The sequence below is a fragment of the Sus scrofa genome, chromosome 16 (assembly GCF_054392235.1).
Source record: "Sus scrofa isolate SSC_HxYL_T2T_F1_AM1 chromosome 16, Sscrofa_HxYL_maternal_Yorkshire_Landrace_v2.0, whole genome shotgun sequence".
Taxonomy (NCBI): Eukaryota; Metazoa; Chordata; class Mammalia; order Artiodactyla; family Suidae; genus Sus; species Sus scrofa.
This window is the reverse complement of record NC_139398.1, coordinates 75,021,529-75,037,373: the sequence shown is the minus strand read 5'-3', so window position 1 is coordinate 75,037,373 and position 15,845 is coordinate 75,021,529. Positions and strand designations below refer to the sequence as shown.

The window sequence follows — 15,845 nt, the reverse complement described above, 5'->3', positions numbered from 1 at the left end:
CCATTCTTCCATTTTTCGTCTCTGGCTTTTTGTATGTGGCTGCTGGAGCCATTTGTTCTAGCTACCATTCCTCTGGATTACATTTTCATGTTTGTGTGGCATTCTGGATGAGTTTCCAATGCTCTCTTTGTATTTGGTTATTTACTCTTAGCCAGTGGCCAGTCTACAGTGGATCTCACATACTGCATTTTTAGTTTCAATGACAAAATTTTTGCATTTTCATGAGTTCTAAGTGTTTCCTTAGCTCAGCTCAATTCCTAGTGGTAAAGTTATGACTCTTGTCTGCTTTCCTCACAGTTTCTGATAAAGCTATAATTCCCAATAGCTTGTCATGTTTCCTTCAGCTTGCTTTCTTGATTGGAGGAGCTCCAGTTCAAACCTTGGACTCAGGAGTACATGAAGCTCCAGTCTTTCTTAATCTGTAGAGCCCAACACCAATTTCTGTGTTCTCTTTCCTGCCCTAGATTCGAGGAATCCTTCAGTTTGAGCCAATACCTCTCCATTCCCATGGTATTTCAGCCTCTTTTGGTGCTGGTGGTTCTGAAAGAAATTTATCCTGAACTTAAGCTTGGCTGTTTTTTTGTTTGTTTGTTTTATCGCTTTGTTCTCTCTGTCATTGGCATGAACTGGAGCAGAAGACTTTTCAAGATGGGAACTCAGTGATTCAGAAGCTCACTTGAGCAGTTCTTATCAGCCACTGCCCAGTGTGTCAGAGTCTGGTCCAGCTTGTGACAGTCACAGCAGGGGATGGAGAGGAAGTTCCATTGCAGAATGTTGGGAACACACTGAGGCTACTTGGAAAATTTTCTAAATATTTAATACAAATGCTTTCAGGAAGAGGCATTTCAGCTTGGCTAAGGACAACTCTTTCTGTAAAGTGGTCTCCCTGCACCTGTCAATCTTATCTCCTCACACTATTAGCATAGAGGTTAAAAGGTTAAGAGTCAGATGGCCAGGGTTCAAACTTGCTTCCATCTTAAACTACTTAGGGAAAGTTTCTTAGCATCTTTACGCCTATTTCTCTATAGTATAAGAATAAAAAAAACCCACACCTAACATGCACATACTGAAAAATGATTTTTTTTCGCTGCTCCCCTAACATACAGAAATTCCTGGGCCAGAGATCAAACCTGCACCACAGAAGTAACCAGAGCCACAGCAGTGTCAATGCCAGATCCTTAACTGCTAGGCCACCAGGGAACTCCAGATTTCCATTACACATTTAGTTAACATCCATCGCTTTGTAGTACAGGTGACCCTTGAACAACAAAGGTGTGAACTGTATGCCTCCACTTAAACACAGATTTTTTTTCATATACTGCAGTCTTACAGGATCCATGGCTGCTTGAATCTACAGATACGGAGGGCCAACTGTCATGTTACATGTGGATTTCCCAGCGCGTGGAGGGTTGGCATCCCTAAACGTGGAATTGTTCAAAGGTCAACTGTTATGCATGTTAAGTCAGTCATTATGTTGTGCAACTTAACTTATACTATGCTATGTATTAGTTATATCTTAATAAAAGTGAAAAAAAAACCCCTTCCAAATCCACCTAACACAAAGGGCTTTGGGAGTTTAAATGAGATAATACATTAAAATCATGTAGATAAGTACGTGGCATATAAGTTTTTCTTTTTTTTTTTTTGGCCATACCCATGGCATGTAGAAGTTCCCAGGCCAGGGATCAAACCCATGCCATAGCAGCTACTCAAGCTGCTGCAGTGACAATGCTGGATCTTTAACCCTTTGCACAACAATGGAACTTACCCGCATATAATTTTAAGCTCCTTGTATTTATAATTATCATTGACTAGCTGAATTTAATGAGAAGCTGGCATCCCCTTTTCAGATACTAAAATGTGATATTTGGACGTGCTTGAAATATGCTTATATGAAAACAGTCTTCTGATCTTTTACCCCCAGGTTAAATGAGGAGCATACCTTTCTAGCATAGCCTCAAGTATGGTCCATCTAATGTTTTCCTCATCTCTCAAACATCCCTGAATATTTTAACCAAAAAATATCTATTTGGGCAACAAACTGTATTTATATGTCTTAGTTTTATCGTGCTGGCTAGATGGTACACAAGTTGAGGCCAGGAATTTTATCTTCTTTGCCTCTTTTTATTTGTACAAGTGAAACACAGGTGGACCAACGATACAGGTAAAACAACCAGGAAATCAGAAATATGAATATGGCCAATAGACAGGAACACAGTTTTTAGGCCAAAAGGGCTCTGCAGTACTTACCCAGGTCTTCATTTCCATTGCTTGGTGCAAGAGGATTGTGGCAAGGGAGATGGTGTTGATGGGTGTCCCAAAGGTGAAGACATCGATATCAGAGTCCTTGTAGGTCTGCAGAGGGGGAGAAAACAGGCACTGTCAGATGTGCCCCTGGGCTGAGGGCCATGGTGTTGACAAGTGATGATGAAGCATCAGGGAGGGCAGGTGTCAAGGGGTGTGGGTGGGGGGAAGAAATGGGGGAGAAGCTGTCCAGCTCCCATCCACGTGGAGCAGACCCAAAGCACAGGCAAGATGAGTGAGTTGACAGGACTAAATTCTTTAAAATGTCTTTGCAAAGGAAGCCATGCTAAGTTTTCAAGAACACTGCAGAATTAGTGAACAAAGAATGTATTATTGAGTACCTGCCAAGCACAATGCCTGTTGTTAAAGACACTTCTGTGTCCACTTTCAAGGAGTTTAGAATCTACTAGGCAGGGCAAATGTAGTAGAATTTAAGGGGTGAAGGCTACAATGGAGACAAGTACAAGGCATCCTGATAGTAGAGAAGAGAAATCAGCTGAGAAATCAGTAAGAGGAGTTATTCTCTTGAAAAGAGAGGAAAGGCAGAGCAGGCAAAGGCTAGAACTGAGGGTGAAAAGTCTAAATAGTCCTAGATGGCAGGTCTATTGAGCACGTAGTAAGGGCAAAAGATGAGGTAGAAAAGCAAGCAGAGACCTGGCCAGGAGATGATACCATAAACTGGAAATTCAGAAAAAGCACAAAAACACCCACCTCCTCAACACCCGTTATATTGTTAATGACAAAAGACACCACTGTCTACCTGGTAGCAATTACTCCACATCTGAGTTCCCTGTCCAGGAGGAATATAGATATCCTATGCTACGTAAATTCTCACTCTTTAAGTAGAGGGGCTGGTATTCTTTGCCATCTGAATGCTTGCTGCCTTGACCTTGGAAGCACAAATCTAAATATAAATCATGGGGTGTAAATTCAGATACCTTCATTGTTCCAGCAAGGAGCAGTCAGTGAGTGAAGAAGGCCAGGTATGATAAATAGGGCTTGGTGGGGACTATGGCAAACTGGAAAACATGTACCCTATCTAAGCAGGGTTGTGAGTCAACTTTGGATTTTTGCTGTGAGGGAAAAAATGACCCAGTAGAATGAGGGCTTTCATTTTTATAGAGGCTGGCAGAAATTAATATGTTTTGGTAATATGTATTCTTACTTTCCAAATACTCTGGATAGGGTGGAGTCTGGAGGCCACCTATCTGGAGCCCCTGCTCTGAAGTGTCCAGAGAGACACTATTAACCTGGGATTTCATATAAATAGGACCAGTTCTACCCTTCTATTTGTGTGGTTTCAATGGGACTATACAACTTACCAGGTAGGGGATAAAGAAACAGACAAGGCTCTGGTAGAACGCATCCACCATGGAAATCCAGAAAGTCAACAGGTTATAACACTGCGAGGAAAGAACACAGTGACCGTTACCACCATCAAAACAAGACTCTATTCTTTGTTAGCAACTTGTTTTTGCATAGCTGGGAAAGACAATGTAGCACTTACAATGCTTCTTATCTTAGAGGCAATAGAATAACACAGTTAAGAGCACAGACTTATGGGTGACAGACCTGAGGCCAATTTCCAGCTCTGTATCACCTTAGTGAAAGTCACTAAACTCTGAGAACTGGTTCTTCTTCCATTAAAGTAGATAAAAACAACACCTTGGGTTTCAAGAGGTCTAAACATAAGTGTGCTTTAGGACCTAGTAAGGGCTCAGCTATCATTTATTAGCACATTGCTAGTGCTAATACAAACTTGGTAAGTTTAGAGCTTCTGAGGTTTGAGAATAGCACCCAAAAGGTAGCTCTTCAATCACAGCCTGGGATCCCAGGTTCCCAAGAGAGAGCTCAATGGCTTCAGAGACAAGCTTTCTCACTTTGTTCTTCACTCTTCCTGCCTTCCTGGGGAAAAGTTAAAGCATTTAACAGTGAATGATTTTGCTACATTAACTCCTTTTAATTGAGCTATTCAAGGAAGACACTCTGTAGCCACCTTGCCTATGGGAAGGGGCATTTAGAAGGGCCCGGGTTGTACAGGTGCCATCCCCATGTCTTACTCTCTAGAAGCACTGGGAAGGCTGTGTTGCTCTCCACCATCTTAGGGTTAGGACTGGGGCTTAGTTCTTCACTGGCTGTCCACAAAATATCCTGGCTTTCAAATACCACACCTGGCTTTGCCCTCCTTTCCCCAGGGTACAAAGGTACCCTCATGCATTTTTATATCCCTTTTCAAAGACCTCCCCCTTAGAGGCAGTCAGGTTCCCTTTCTGCCTTCTGCATCCAAGCTCCTGGTCTGTATCTGGGCTAGTTGGAGTACCTACTCTCTGTCTTCCCCAAATCATTTAGGGCTTCATTGTGTCCTCTGTGCCTTCTGGGAGCCCATCCTGATGGCTTCTCAAGCCTTCTTTAGCCTACTCGATGTCAGCAAATTCTAGACCATGTGCAGTCTTGAATTCTAAGTTTTGCCTTTCCCAACATGAAGTAGAAACCCACATTTAGAAAGCCTCACTCATTGCTGAGCAAACTTTTAGTCCCAGGGGTGGGGTGTGCTTCCACACCAAGCTGCGGGGGTTCTGCTGAAGGCCTGGAGAGAGGTGGTGGCTTAGGGGGATGGGATCTCTCTGCACACCCTCTTCCCCTTCAACCAGGGCAATCTCATATTAATGTGTGATATAATTAAGGAATACCTAAAAATAAAAATACCCACTGGTCTGGTCCATCACCATCAATAGCAAGTGAGAAACAAGTTAGGAACAGGGAGTTCCTGGGTCACGTGGGAGGTAGTGACAGTATGGTAACCAGGACACAGGACCTCCTGCCCGGTTCTCCTCCTCTGACACCTCCAGGGAGGAGTGTGAGCCACCTCGCCCTGCCTGCCCGAGCCCCTCACCTCGGAGTTCTGGCCACTCTTATACAGCTCAGGCAATGCCAGCAGGGTCTCCATCGAGATGTCCTTATCGAGGATTCCGAAGACAAGAGGAGGCAAGGAGGTGAAGAAGAGATTGAAGAAGATCATCTGCCAGTAATCAATCATGGTGGAGCCGGAGAAGCCACAGAAGAACTGGTACCAGAAGAGCAGGTTGACATAGCACTGTGGGAAGAGACCAGGCCTTGTGCATAAGAACCCATGGCAGCCTCGTGCATAAGGATCCACCAGGTGCTGCTGGGTCCCTCTGACAAGTCACTGCTTGGACTTGGAGCTTTATCTCCCTCATTCATCCATGTAGGGTAATGTAAGGACTGGAGATAATGCTTATCCTTAGAGCAGCAGCAGCTGCTGCTACTACTACTACAGCTACTATTAACCTTTAGGACATGAGGGGAATTCCACCAGCTTCTTCAAGTAAGTGAACTATAGTGGTTAAAAGTATAAACTTTTGAAGGCAGAGAGGACCGGTTTTGAATTCCCAGTTCTGTCAAGTACTAGCTGTGTGACCTTGAACCAATGGCTTAGCCTTTCTGAACATCATCTTGCCATCTTTCAGATGGAAATAGCGGTACCTAGACCATTGTGCATGATTCTGAAAGGCAAGAGTTAGGATTAGCAGTGTGGTAAAACGAAGACTTGATTGCGGGCAGGAAGGCTGGAGGAGGATGACTTCCTGGGGAGTTTGACTGCATGACACTTTTAGAATGGTCTTGCAACTCAGAAAGTGGAGAGGAAAATCTTATACCTAAGTGTGTCCTTATACTTTCTAAAGATCTTGCCACTCAAGACCTTCCCACCTGAGAAGGGCTGGGTCACTGTTATTGTCTAAAATAGTGTAATGTGGTTTGGTGATTTGACCAAGGTCACGGAAGCAGCTGGTCCTGGAGTTAAGATATAAACTTCTCAGCTCCAGGGGTTGAGGCACAGAGGGATGAAGGATGTTCTAAGAAACTGTTTAGCAGGTTTGTGCTTAAGCTAGAATTCTCTAACTGTGGGGATAGTGTTATTGTAATAATGCTTCTAATAATATTAAAAGTCATATTATAAATACTGTAATTGTTGTTTGAGCTTCTGTTTATGCCAGGGATGTGATATATTATACGATATTAGTATATGTTACATTGGTACATGTGCAATAATACATAATTTGTTGAGGGGGGAGGAACATGGAGAATTAAAGTGAACTGGGCAGCAGAGAACTAGTGTGTATTGTTTCCTGCCCTACACCACACACACCAGAGGCACTGGTGGGCTTTTAATTAAGGCTTAGAGTAATAAAGCGCTAATTCTTGGATATCATTGGCTCAGTTTCCTATAGAGATATTCTTACTGAATTATAATTTAATCTTGATTTTTATTGAGTTGTTAGGAAAAAAAAGGCTAGGGCCAGCATCAAGATGGCAGAAGAGTAAGATGTGGCGCTCACCTTTTCCCACAAACACATTAAAAAAACCTCATCTACATGTAGAACGATTGGCACAGAACATCTACTGAACTATGACAAAAGACCTTAAACCTCCAAAAGGGCAAGAAACCCTCCACATAACTGGGTCAAACAAAAGAAAAAAGAGAGATAAGAGAGGAAAAAAAAAAGGAATCATGATGGGGCCAGCACTCCTGAGAGAGCTCCGGAAGAGGAAAGGAAACTTCACCCTGGAAAGTCACCTAACTGACAGGAGATCGGCCAAGGAGGAAATCTCAAAGCCTCGCAGAAAAGTACATCAGCTGGACTAAGGAGGGCAAAGCAGAGAGAGAGCTGCTCAGACTATTGGTATCACCATCCACAGACATCACAGCCTGAGACACTCAGGCAGGAGCTGGACACTGAGATTCAGGCTCTGGAGGTCAGTTCTGGGAAGAGGACTAGGGTTGGCTGTGTGGAGACAGCCTCAGGGGCTAGGGAACATGCACCATGGGCTGGAGAGTGGAGTGCCACAGATGAGAGAGCTCAGATTGAGACCTGGAGCTTCAAGAAAAGCAAGGTGTCATTTTTGGGGAGGGTGAGAGGAAGAGGGGCTTGACCACCATAGGACTATCTTTCTCTGCACATATGTGGGCTCTTGGGCAGCAGGGAACCTCTTGTGTAGGCTATAGGCAGTTGGGCACCTCTTGCATGGGCTAAGGGTGGAGTGGGCCAACCACCACAGCCATATCAGACTCCGAAGTGGGCATGGCCCGCCACCACTAAGGCTCTGTGAACAGGTACCAAATGAAAAAACATGAAAGCAATATAAGAGACCTATGGGAAAATATAAAGTGGGCCAATATACACATAATAGGAATTCCAAAAGGAGAGGAAAAAGAAAAGGAGATTGAAAATATATTTGAAGAATTTATGTCTGAAAATTTTCCAAATCTAAAGGAAACTGATATCAAGATACAGGAAGCACAGAGGGCCCCAAACAAGTTGAACCCAAATAGGCCCACACCAAGACATATTACAATAAAAATGGCAAAAGTGAAAGAGAGGATTCTAAAGGGAGAAACACAAAGCATTAATTATAAGGGAACCCCCATAAGGCTATCAGCTGCTTTCTATACAGAAACACTATAGGCCAGAAGAGAGTGGCAAGATATATTCAAAGTTCTGAAAGAAAAAAACTTGCAGCTTAGAATACTCTACCCAGCAAGAGTATCATTTTAAATAGAAGGGAAAATAAAGAATTTCTCCAACAAACAGAAGCTAAAAGAGTACAGCAATACTAAACCTGTTCTCAAAGAAATACTGAAAGGGCTTCTATAAATTAAAAAAAGAAGTAAGAATAAATAGAATGGAGGAAACCACAATTGGAAAGCAATCACTTAAATAAGCCAGCATACATATCTAAAAGTGGGGAAAAAAACTACTGTAAAAGTGATGATAAACACAAGGAACAGCAAAAGGACAAACATGAAGATGTTAAAAAGGACTTAAAAATCATAGAATGTGGAGAAGTTAAGTGGGAAAATCTAGACTCTTTTTTAAAATAATAGTTTGAGCCTGTATGACTGTTAGCTAAAGCAAGCAGGTACAGGAAGGGATTAACGTATTAAAAAACAGGGCAACCACAAATCAAAACCAAACATTACATTCAGAAACACTAAAAAGAAATACAAGCATAAAAGAAATGAACATAATCCAACCAAAAAAAGAAAGGAAGGAGAAACATAGAATCAACTGGAAAACAAGGTTTAAAATGGCAAGAAATATGTATTTATCAATAACTGCCTAAAATGTCAATGGACTGAATGCTCCAATCAAAAGACACAGAGTGGCAGATTGGATAAAAAGGTAAACACCTATAATCTGGTGTCTACAAGAGACTCATCTTAGGGCAAAGGACACACATAGATTGAAAGTGAGGGGATGAGAAAAGATTTCATACCAATGGACAAGACAGAAAAGCAGGACCTGCAATACTCATATCAGACAAAATAGACTTTAAAGTGAAGGCCATGAAGAAAGACAAAGAAGGACACTATTTAATGGCAAAAGGATTCTTTCAAGAAGAGGATATTATAATCATCAATATATATGCCCCTAATATAGGAGCACCCAAATACCTATAACAAATACTAACAGACATAAAAGGAAAAATTGATGGAAATACAATAGTAGTAGGAGATGTTAACACTCCTATAGACAGAAAATAAAGCAAAAGAGATCCTAAATGACACAATAGAAAAGTTAGACCTAACTGATTTTTGAGGACATTACATCCAAAAAATCAGAATAGATATTCAAGGGCATATGGAATATTCTCAAGGATTGACCACATATGGGGGCCCAAAACTAACCTCAACAAATTTAAGAGTATAGAAATTTTTTCAAGTATCCTCTCTGACCACAAAGGCATGAAACTAGAAATCAACCACAGGAAAAGAAATGAGAAAAGACTGACTACATGGAGACTAAAGAACATGCTACTAAAAAAAAAAAAAAAACGGCTCAATGAGGAAATCAAAAAATACCTCAAGACAAATGATAATGAAAATGCAACCATTCAAAAATCTATGGGATGTTCAAAAGCAGTTCTTAGAACAAAGTTCATGGCAATTCAGGCCTTCCTCAAAAAAAGAAGAAAAATCTCAAATCAACAACTTAACCCACCACCTAAATGAACTAGAAAAACAAGAAGAAACAAAACCTAAAGTCAGAAGAAGGAAGGAAATCATAAAGATCAGAGAGGCACTCAATAAAAGAGATTTAAAAAAATAGAAAAATCAGTAAAACCAAGAGCTGGTTTTTTGAAAAGGTAAACAAAATTGACAAACTTCTGGCCAGACTCAGCAAAAAGAAGAGACAAAGAACCCAAATAAACAAAATAAGAAATGAAAAAGGGGAAGTCTCAATGAATACTGCAGAAATACAAAAAAACCTATGAGAATATTATAAAAAATTATATGCCAACAAATTTGACAATCTGGAAGAAATGGACAACTTTCTAAAGACATACAGCCTGCCAAAACTGAATCAAGAAGAAATAGATCAATTGAACAGACTGATCACTAGAAATGAAGTTGAATATGCAATAGAAACACTCCCTACAAACCAAAGTCCAGGACCAGATGGCTCCATAGGTGAATTCTACCAAACATACAAAGAACTTATACCATCCTTCTTAAGCTTTTCCAAAAGGTTGAAAAAGAAGGAATAATCCCAAAGGCATTCTATGAAGCCATGATTACCCTAATATCAAAACTGGACAAAGATACTACTAAAAAAGAAAATTATAGGCCAATATCTTTGATAAATACAGACACAAAAATTCTCAACAAAATTTTAGCCAACCGAATCTAACAACATATAAATAGGACCATACACCACAATTAAGTGGGATTCATCTCAAGTTCACAAGGATGGTTCAACATATGCAAATAAGTCAATGTCATACACCACTTTAACAAAAGAAAAGTCAAAAACCACATGAACATCTCAATAGATGCAGAGAAAGCATTTGACAAAACCCAACATCCCTTCATGATAAAAATTCTTACCAAAGTGGGTATAGAGGGAATATACCTTAACATAATAAAAGCCATTTATGACAACCCCACAGCCAATATGATACTCTACAGAGTAAAGCTGAAAGCCTGCCCACTAAAATCTGGAGCAAGACAAGCATGCTTACTCTCACCACTGTTATTCAACATAGTGTTCGAATTCCTAGCCACAGCAATCAGATAAACAAAAGAAATAAAGTGTATTTAAATTGGAAGAGAAGAGATAAAATTGTCACTCTATGCAGATGAAATGATACTATATATAGAAAACCCTATGGACTCCACACAAGAACTACTGGAACTGATCAATGAATTCAGCAAAGTAGCAAGATATAAGATTAACATTCAGAAATCACTCATATTTCTGACACTCATATTTCTGATTACTAACAATGAAGTATTGGAAAAGGAATACAATACAATACCTTTTAAAATTGCACCCCCTAAAATTAAAAACCTAGGAATAAATCTGACCAAGGAGGTAAAAGTCTTATATGCTGAGAACTATAAAACATTAATAAAGGAAATTAAAGAGGATGCAAAGAAATGGAAAGATATACCATGCTCTTGGATTGGAAGAATTAATATCATAAAAATGGCCATACTACCCAAAGCAATCGACAGATTCAAGGCAATTCCTATCAAATTACCTATGACATTTTTCACAGAACTAGAACAAACAATCTAAAAATTTATATGGAGCCATAAAAACCCCAAATTGCCAACGCAATCCTGAGGAACAAAAACCGGAGACATAACTCTCCCAGACTTCACGCAATATTACACAGTAATCAAGACAGTGTGGTACTGTTATCAAAACAGACATACAGACCAATAGGACAGAATAGAAAACCCAGAAATAAAGACAGACACCTATGGTCAATTAATTTTCAACAAAGGAGGCAAACATATAATATCGGAAAAAGACAGTCTTTTCAGGTAGTGGTACTGGGAAAACTGGACAGCTGCATGCAAATCAATGAAACTGAAACACACACCCATACCATGCACAAAAATAAACTCGAAATGGCTTAAAGACTTAAATGTAAGACAGTATACCATCAAACTCCTAGAAGAGAATATATGCAAAACATTCTCTGACATCAACTGTACAAGTGTTTTCTTAGATCAGTTTCCCAAGGCAGTACAAATAAAAGCAAAAATAAACCAATTGGGCCAAATCAAACTTACAAGCTTTTGCACAGCAAAGGAAACCATAAAAAAATACAAACAAAAAGACAATCTCCAGAATGGGAGAAAATAGTTTAAAATGATGCAATTGACAAGGGCTTAATTTCTAAAATAAACAACTCATATAACTTGATAGCAAAAAAACAAAAACAAAAACAAAAAAACAGCCCAATTGAAAATGGGCAGAAGACTTGAATAGACATTTCTTCAAAGAAGACATATCGATGGCCAAAAGGCATATGAAAAGATGCTCAAAATTACTAATTTTATCAGAGAAATGCAAATCAAAACTACGATGAGTTACTACTTGTCCCCAGTCAGAATGGCCATCATTAATAAGTCGTCAAATAACAAATCATGGAGAGGGGGTGGAGAAAAGGGAACCCTTCTGCACTGGTGGTGGGAATGTGAACTGGTACAACTACTTTGGAAAACAGTATGGAGGTACCTCAGAAGACTAAATATACAACTACCCATATGATCCAGCAATACCACTTCTGGACATATATCCAGACAAAATTTTCATTCAAAAAGATACATAACCCCTATGTTCACTGCAGCACTATTCACAATAGCCCAGACATGGAAACAACCTAAATGTCCATCAAGAGATGAATGGATTAAGAATATGTACATATACACAATGGAATACTACTCAGCCACAAATAGAACAAAATAATGCATTTGCAGCCACATGGATGGAACTAGAGAGTCTCATACTAAGTGAAGTAAGTCAGAAAGAGGAAGACAAATACCATATGATATCACTTATATATGGAATCTAATATATGGCACAAATGAACCTTTCCACAGAACAGAAACAAACTCATGGACTTGAAGAACAGACTTGTGGTTGCCAAAGGGAAGGGGGAGGGAGTGGGATGGACTGGGAGTATGTATTTAGGAGATGCAAACTGTTGCATTTGGAGTGGATAAGCAATGAGATCCTGCTGTATAGCACAGGGAACTATATCTAGTCATTTGTGATGGAACATGATGGAGGATAATGTGAGAAAAAGAAAGTATACATATGTGTAACTGGGTCACTTTGCTATACAGCTGAAATCTCACAGCATTGTAAATCAACTATAATTTAAAAAAAGTAATAATAAAAAAGGGTGACCCTATGGAGGTTAGTTTTCATTTCCTACAAAAATGCCAGTGAAGACAAGTTTCTGAAGGTTTTACTGTGACCTCTTTTCTAAAGGTCTGCCTGACAAATTGATCTCTGAATTTAGAGAATAGAGTGTTTGTCTGGGAGAACTGTTCTGCTGGTTCTAAGCACACGTTTCACCTGGGAGCCTCTTATCCCAGGTTCCTGGTGCAACTAAACTCCTTTTTCTATGGTTCCTGATCTACTCTTATATTTCACTTATAGCTTCCCTATTGCCTTTGTGTTTTTTACTGTAAGTCATTTACACTTCATTTTGGACTTAGATACAATCAAGGTATGCTATAAAATCATAAACTTCTTGAAATATTTCCTGTAAGGACTTAGGTTTTCAAACCTCTTTTCCTTGGCTGGGAAACTGGTTAACTCATAGCTGAATCTCCTTGTCTTTCAAGCCATAGCTTAAACGCTATTTTCTTCTGGATTGATCAGGTTAAGAGTCTCCTGCCCATAAGTCGCCAACACCCTGATCTGGAGATGCATGGACGAAAATGATTTTTAATTTTAATTTTGTTCCTCCTGTGTTAGTGCTTGTCTGTCTTTAATGTTCCCATGGTTGTGTTGGATCTTACCACAATGCAAATTCCAAGGTAGTGGGCCTGGTGTGCAGCCTGAAGATCCCTGTTTCTTACGAGCATCGAAATGATAACTTATGCTGCTGGTCCAAAAACCACATTTTGAGATTTATTGAAACCAGGAGATGTCAAATGACATCCTGGATGTCAAGTCCAGTCATAAATAAGGGTTTACTAGGTTCATTTACATATTGTCTATAGCTGCTTTCATGTTGCCACAATGGAGCTGACTTTGTGTGACAGAGGCTGAACAGCCCACAGAGTGGAAAGTATTTATGATTTTTCTCCTTTGCAGACTTTTGCTGAGCCCCAGTTTTGTTTTGTTTTTGTTTTTGGCAGCACCCATGGCATATGGAAGTTCCTGGACAAGGAATTGAACCTATATCACAGCAAAGACCTGAGCTGCTACAGTGACAATGCCATATCCTTAACCCACTGCACCACAAGGGAACTCCTAATCCCTGTTTTAGACTTTAAGCCTCATGAGAGCAGGGATGCCATCTGTCTAGATCTCTGCTCTATATGCAGTGAGGATATTCCTGTTATTTGAACAAATGAAGTAAGGCTTGGTGGTTGTATTGCCCTGACACTCATCCTGGACTTTTAACGTGAGAGTGTTTCCTTCTTCTGCAGGTCATGTTAGGACCTCACTCGTTTCCATTTCTCTGCCTGGTTGGGTCTCTGTACCTAGGAGGGAGCACACTGAACCCTGTGATGGCATTGCTGAGATTGGGCACCTGGTTTTCCTCCCAAGAAGCTACAGTGCAGTAATTAATTCATTGTTCACATTTCAGAGCAGGCAAGGTTTTAATCCCATCTGAAATTGGTTTCGGATGTGGAAGTCATAGTTCTCCACCCTCTAATTGCAATGGGGAGATAATGCAGCATCAGTATCACAATTTTGAGCACGGCATTGGGCTGGAAATAAATATCATTTAAGCTTTGAAAGAATGGCTGGCTGGAAACATTTCCTTTTCTATTTCACAAATTTAATGCAGAGAAGAGGCTGTGCTTATTCAAAAGAGAAATTCTTTTGCAGGCAAGAAAAAAAGATTAAATAGGGGCATTTTGAATTCTGAGTAAACAGTCTTTCAGGTCAAATAGAGACTTGTTTCCAGAGACTTGCAGAAACAATGGTACCACCCAGTTTATCAAATTTATGTTATTTTTTTCCTGTCTTTTTAGGACCGTGCCCGGGGCATATGGAAGTTCTCAGGTTACGGGGGTCAAGTCAGAGCTATAGCTGCCAGTGTATGCTACAGCCACAGCAACGCAGGATTTGAGCCACATCTTTGACCTACACAACAGCTCACAGCAATGCTGGATCCTTAACCCACTGAGCGAGGCGAGGGATCGAACCCTCATCCTCATGGATACTAGTTGGGTTCATTACTGCTATGCCACCATGGGCACTCCCAAATTTCCATTATTTTTTGTCATACTGATTATTTACATATACATTGAACTTTACACAAAAATACATATTCCTCAGTGACGGTGACTGTGATGCTGCCTGAAAGCAGGCCTGGGGGAATGGTGCAGGAAGAAAAAAAGCACGCTATTTTGTAGCTGCTACTAGGCTGATGTGTTTCTCTTCCATCACCTTAGTCTTAATCTTCCCCCTTTCCTTACGCAAACAGGAATAAGAGTCTATTTGGAGTCTCTTCGGGATTACCTCAAAGGTTCTTGAACTAGACAATGAAAAGCTCAGGCCCCATTCCCTCCCTTAGTACAGCAGTGTTCTGACTCCTTCCTATGCCCACCATTAATCAAGGGCTTTGGAAACAAGAGCCTCTGACAGTTTTAATACCTCAGTTGGTATGTGCCTGCTTTGACCCCTTATCAACAAGACAGAAATAAACATATTTTTAGAGAAACAATAATATTCTCACATGAGTGAATATATATATATATATATATATATATATATATATATATATATATATATATATATATGTAGTGCTATGTGCTAAGCAGTTCTATGGTACTAAAGCCTTCCCAATAGTACTTCTAAGGACAGAGGGAGTCCTGGTCTCCCCATGTTACTGGTGAGGAAATCAAAGCTCAGAGACATTAAGTAAGTCTTTTAAGTTCACACAGCAAGCTACAGTCAGGCAAGACTAAAAACCCAAATGGTCATCCCACTCTAAAACGTTTTGATATTTTATTCAGAGATCCTTGGTGGGAAGGCTGGCAATGATCAAGTGATATGTAGGTTGTGGGGTGGAAGCCAAAGATTCCAGTCCTAAACTTTTTCCCTTCAATCTCCCAAGGGGGTGGGATGGAGCTCTGGCATTGGGGTGGTTCTATCTGGGGAGGAAACCTAAGCTACAAGCCAGGCTAATGGTTCTTTAAATCCTTCTTCCTTGTAATCAGAGAATAAATCTCATTTATGGAGGCCCCCCCCCAATAATGATAGCAGTAACAATGACCTTCTGCACAAGCTGTCATTTCATTCTCATAACAGGTGTATAAGAAAGAGACAGGTGCCATCCCCATTTTATAGACAGGGAAGCTAAGGCATAGGGTGATTATTGAATACAGAAACCTGGAATGAAAACAAATCTGATCTGCCTCCAGAGTCCACTCTCGTAACCACTCATGCTGCCTCCTATGAGTCAGCTGTTTGCCAGACAGGTCCAGAGTCCACTCTCGTAACCACTCATGCTGCCTCCTATGAGCCAGCTGC

The 15,845-nt window shown here is 40.3% G+C and overlaps 1 protein-coding gene across 4 annotated transcripts in view; it reads right to left on the bottom strand.

Annotated features, from left to right (window-relative positions):
• ATP10B (ATPase phospholipid transporting 10B (putative)) overlaps positions 1–15,845 on the bottom strand; it is a 348,489-nt gene that overhangs the window by 18,258 nt on the left and 314,386 nt on the right. For all 4 annotated transcript variants that reach the window (XM_085001864.1, XM_021076903.2, XM_021076902.2 and 1 more), the window contains 3 exons: positions 5,198–5,398; positions 3,627–3,707; positions 2,251–2,355 (listed from right to left, as the gene is read on the bottom strand). In XM_085001864.1, coding sequence (XP_084857990.1) covers positions 2,251–2,355; positions 3,627–3,707; positions 5,198–5,398 — 387 coding nt within the window. The remainder of the gene's footprint in view (positions 1–2,250; positions 2,356–3,626; positions 3,708–5,197; positions 5,399–15,845) is intronic.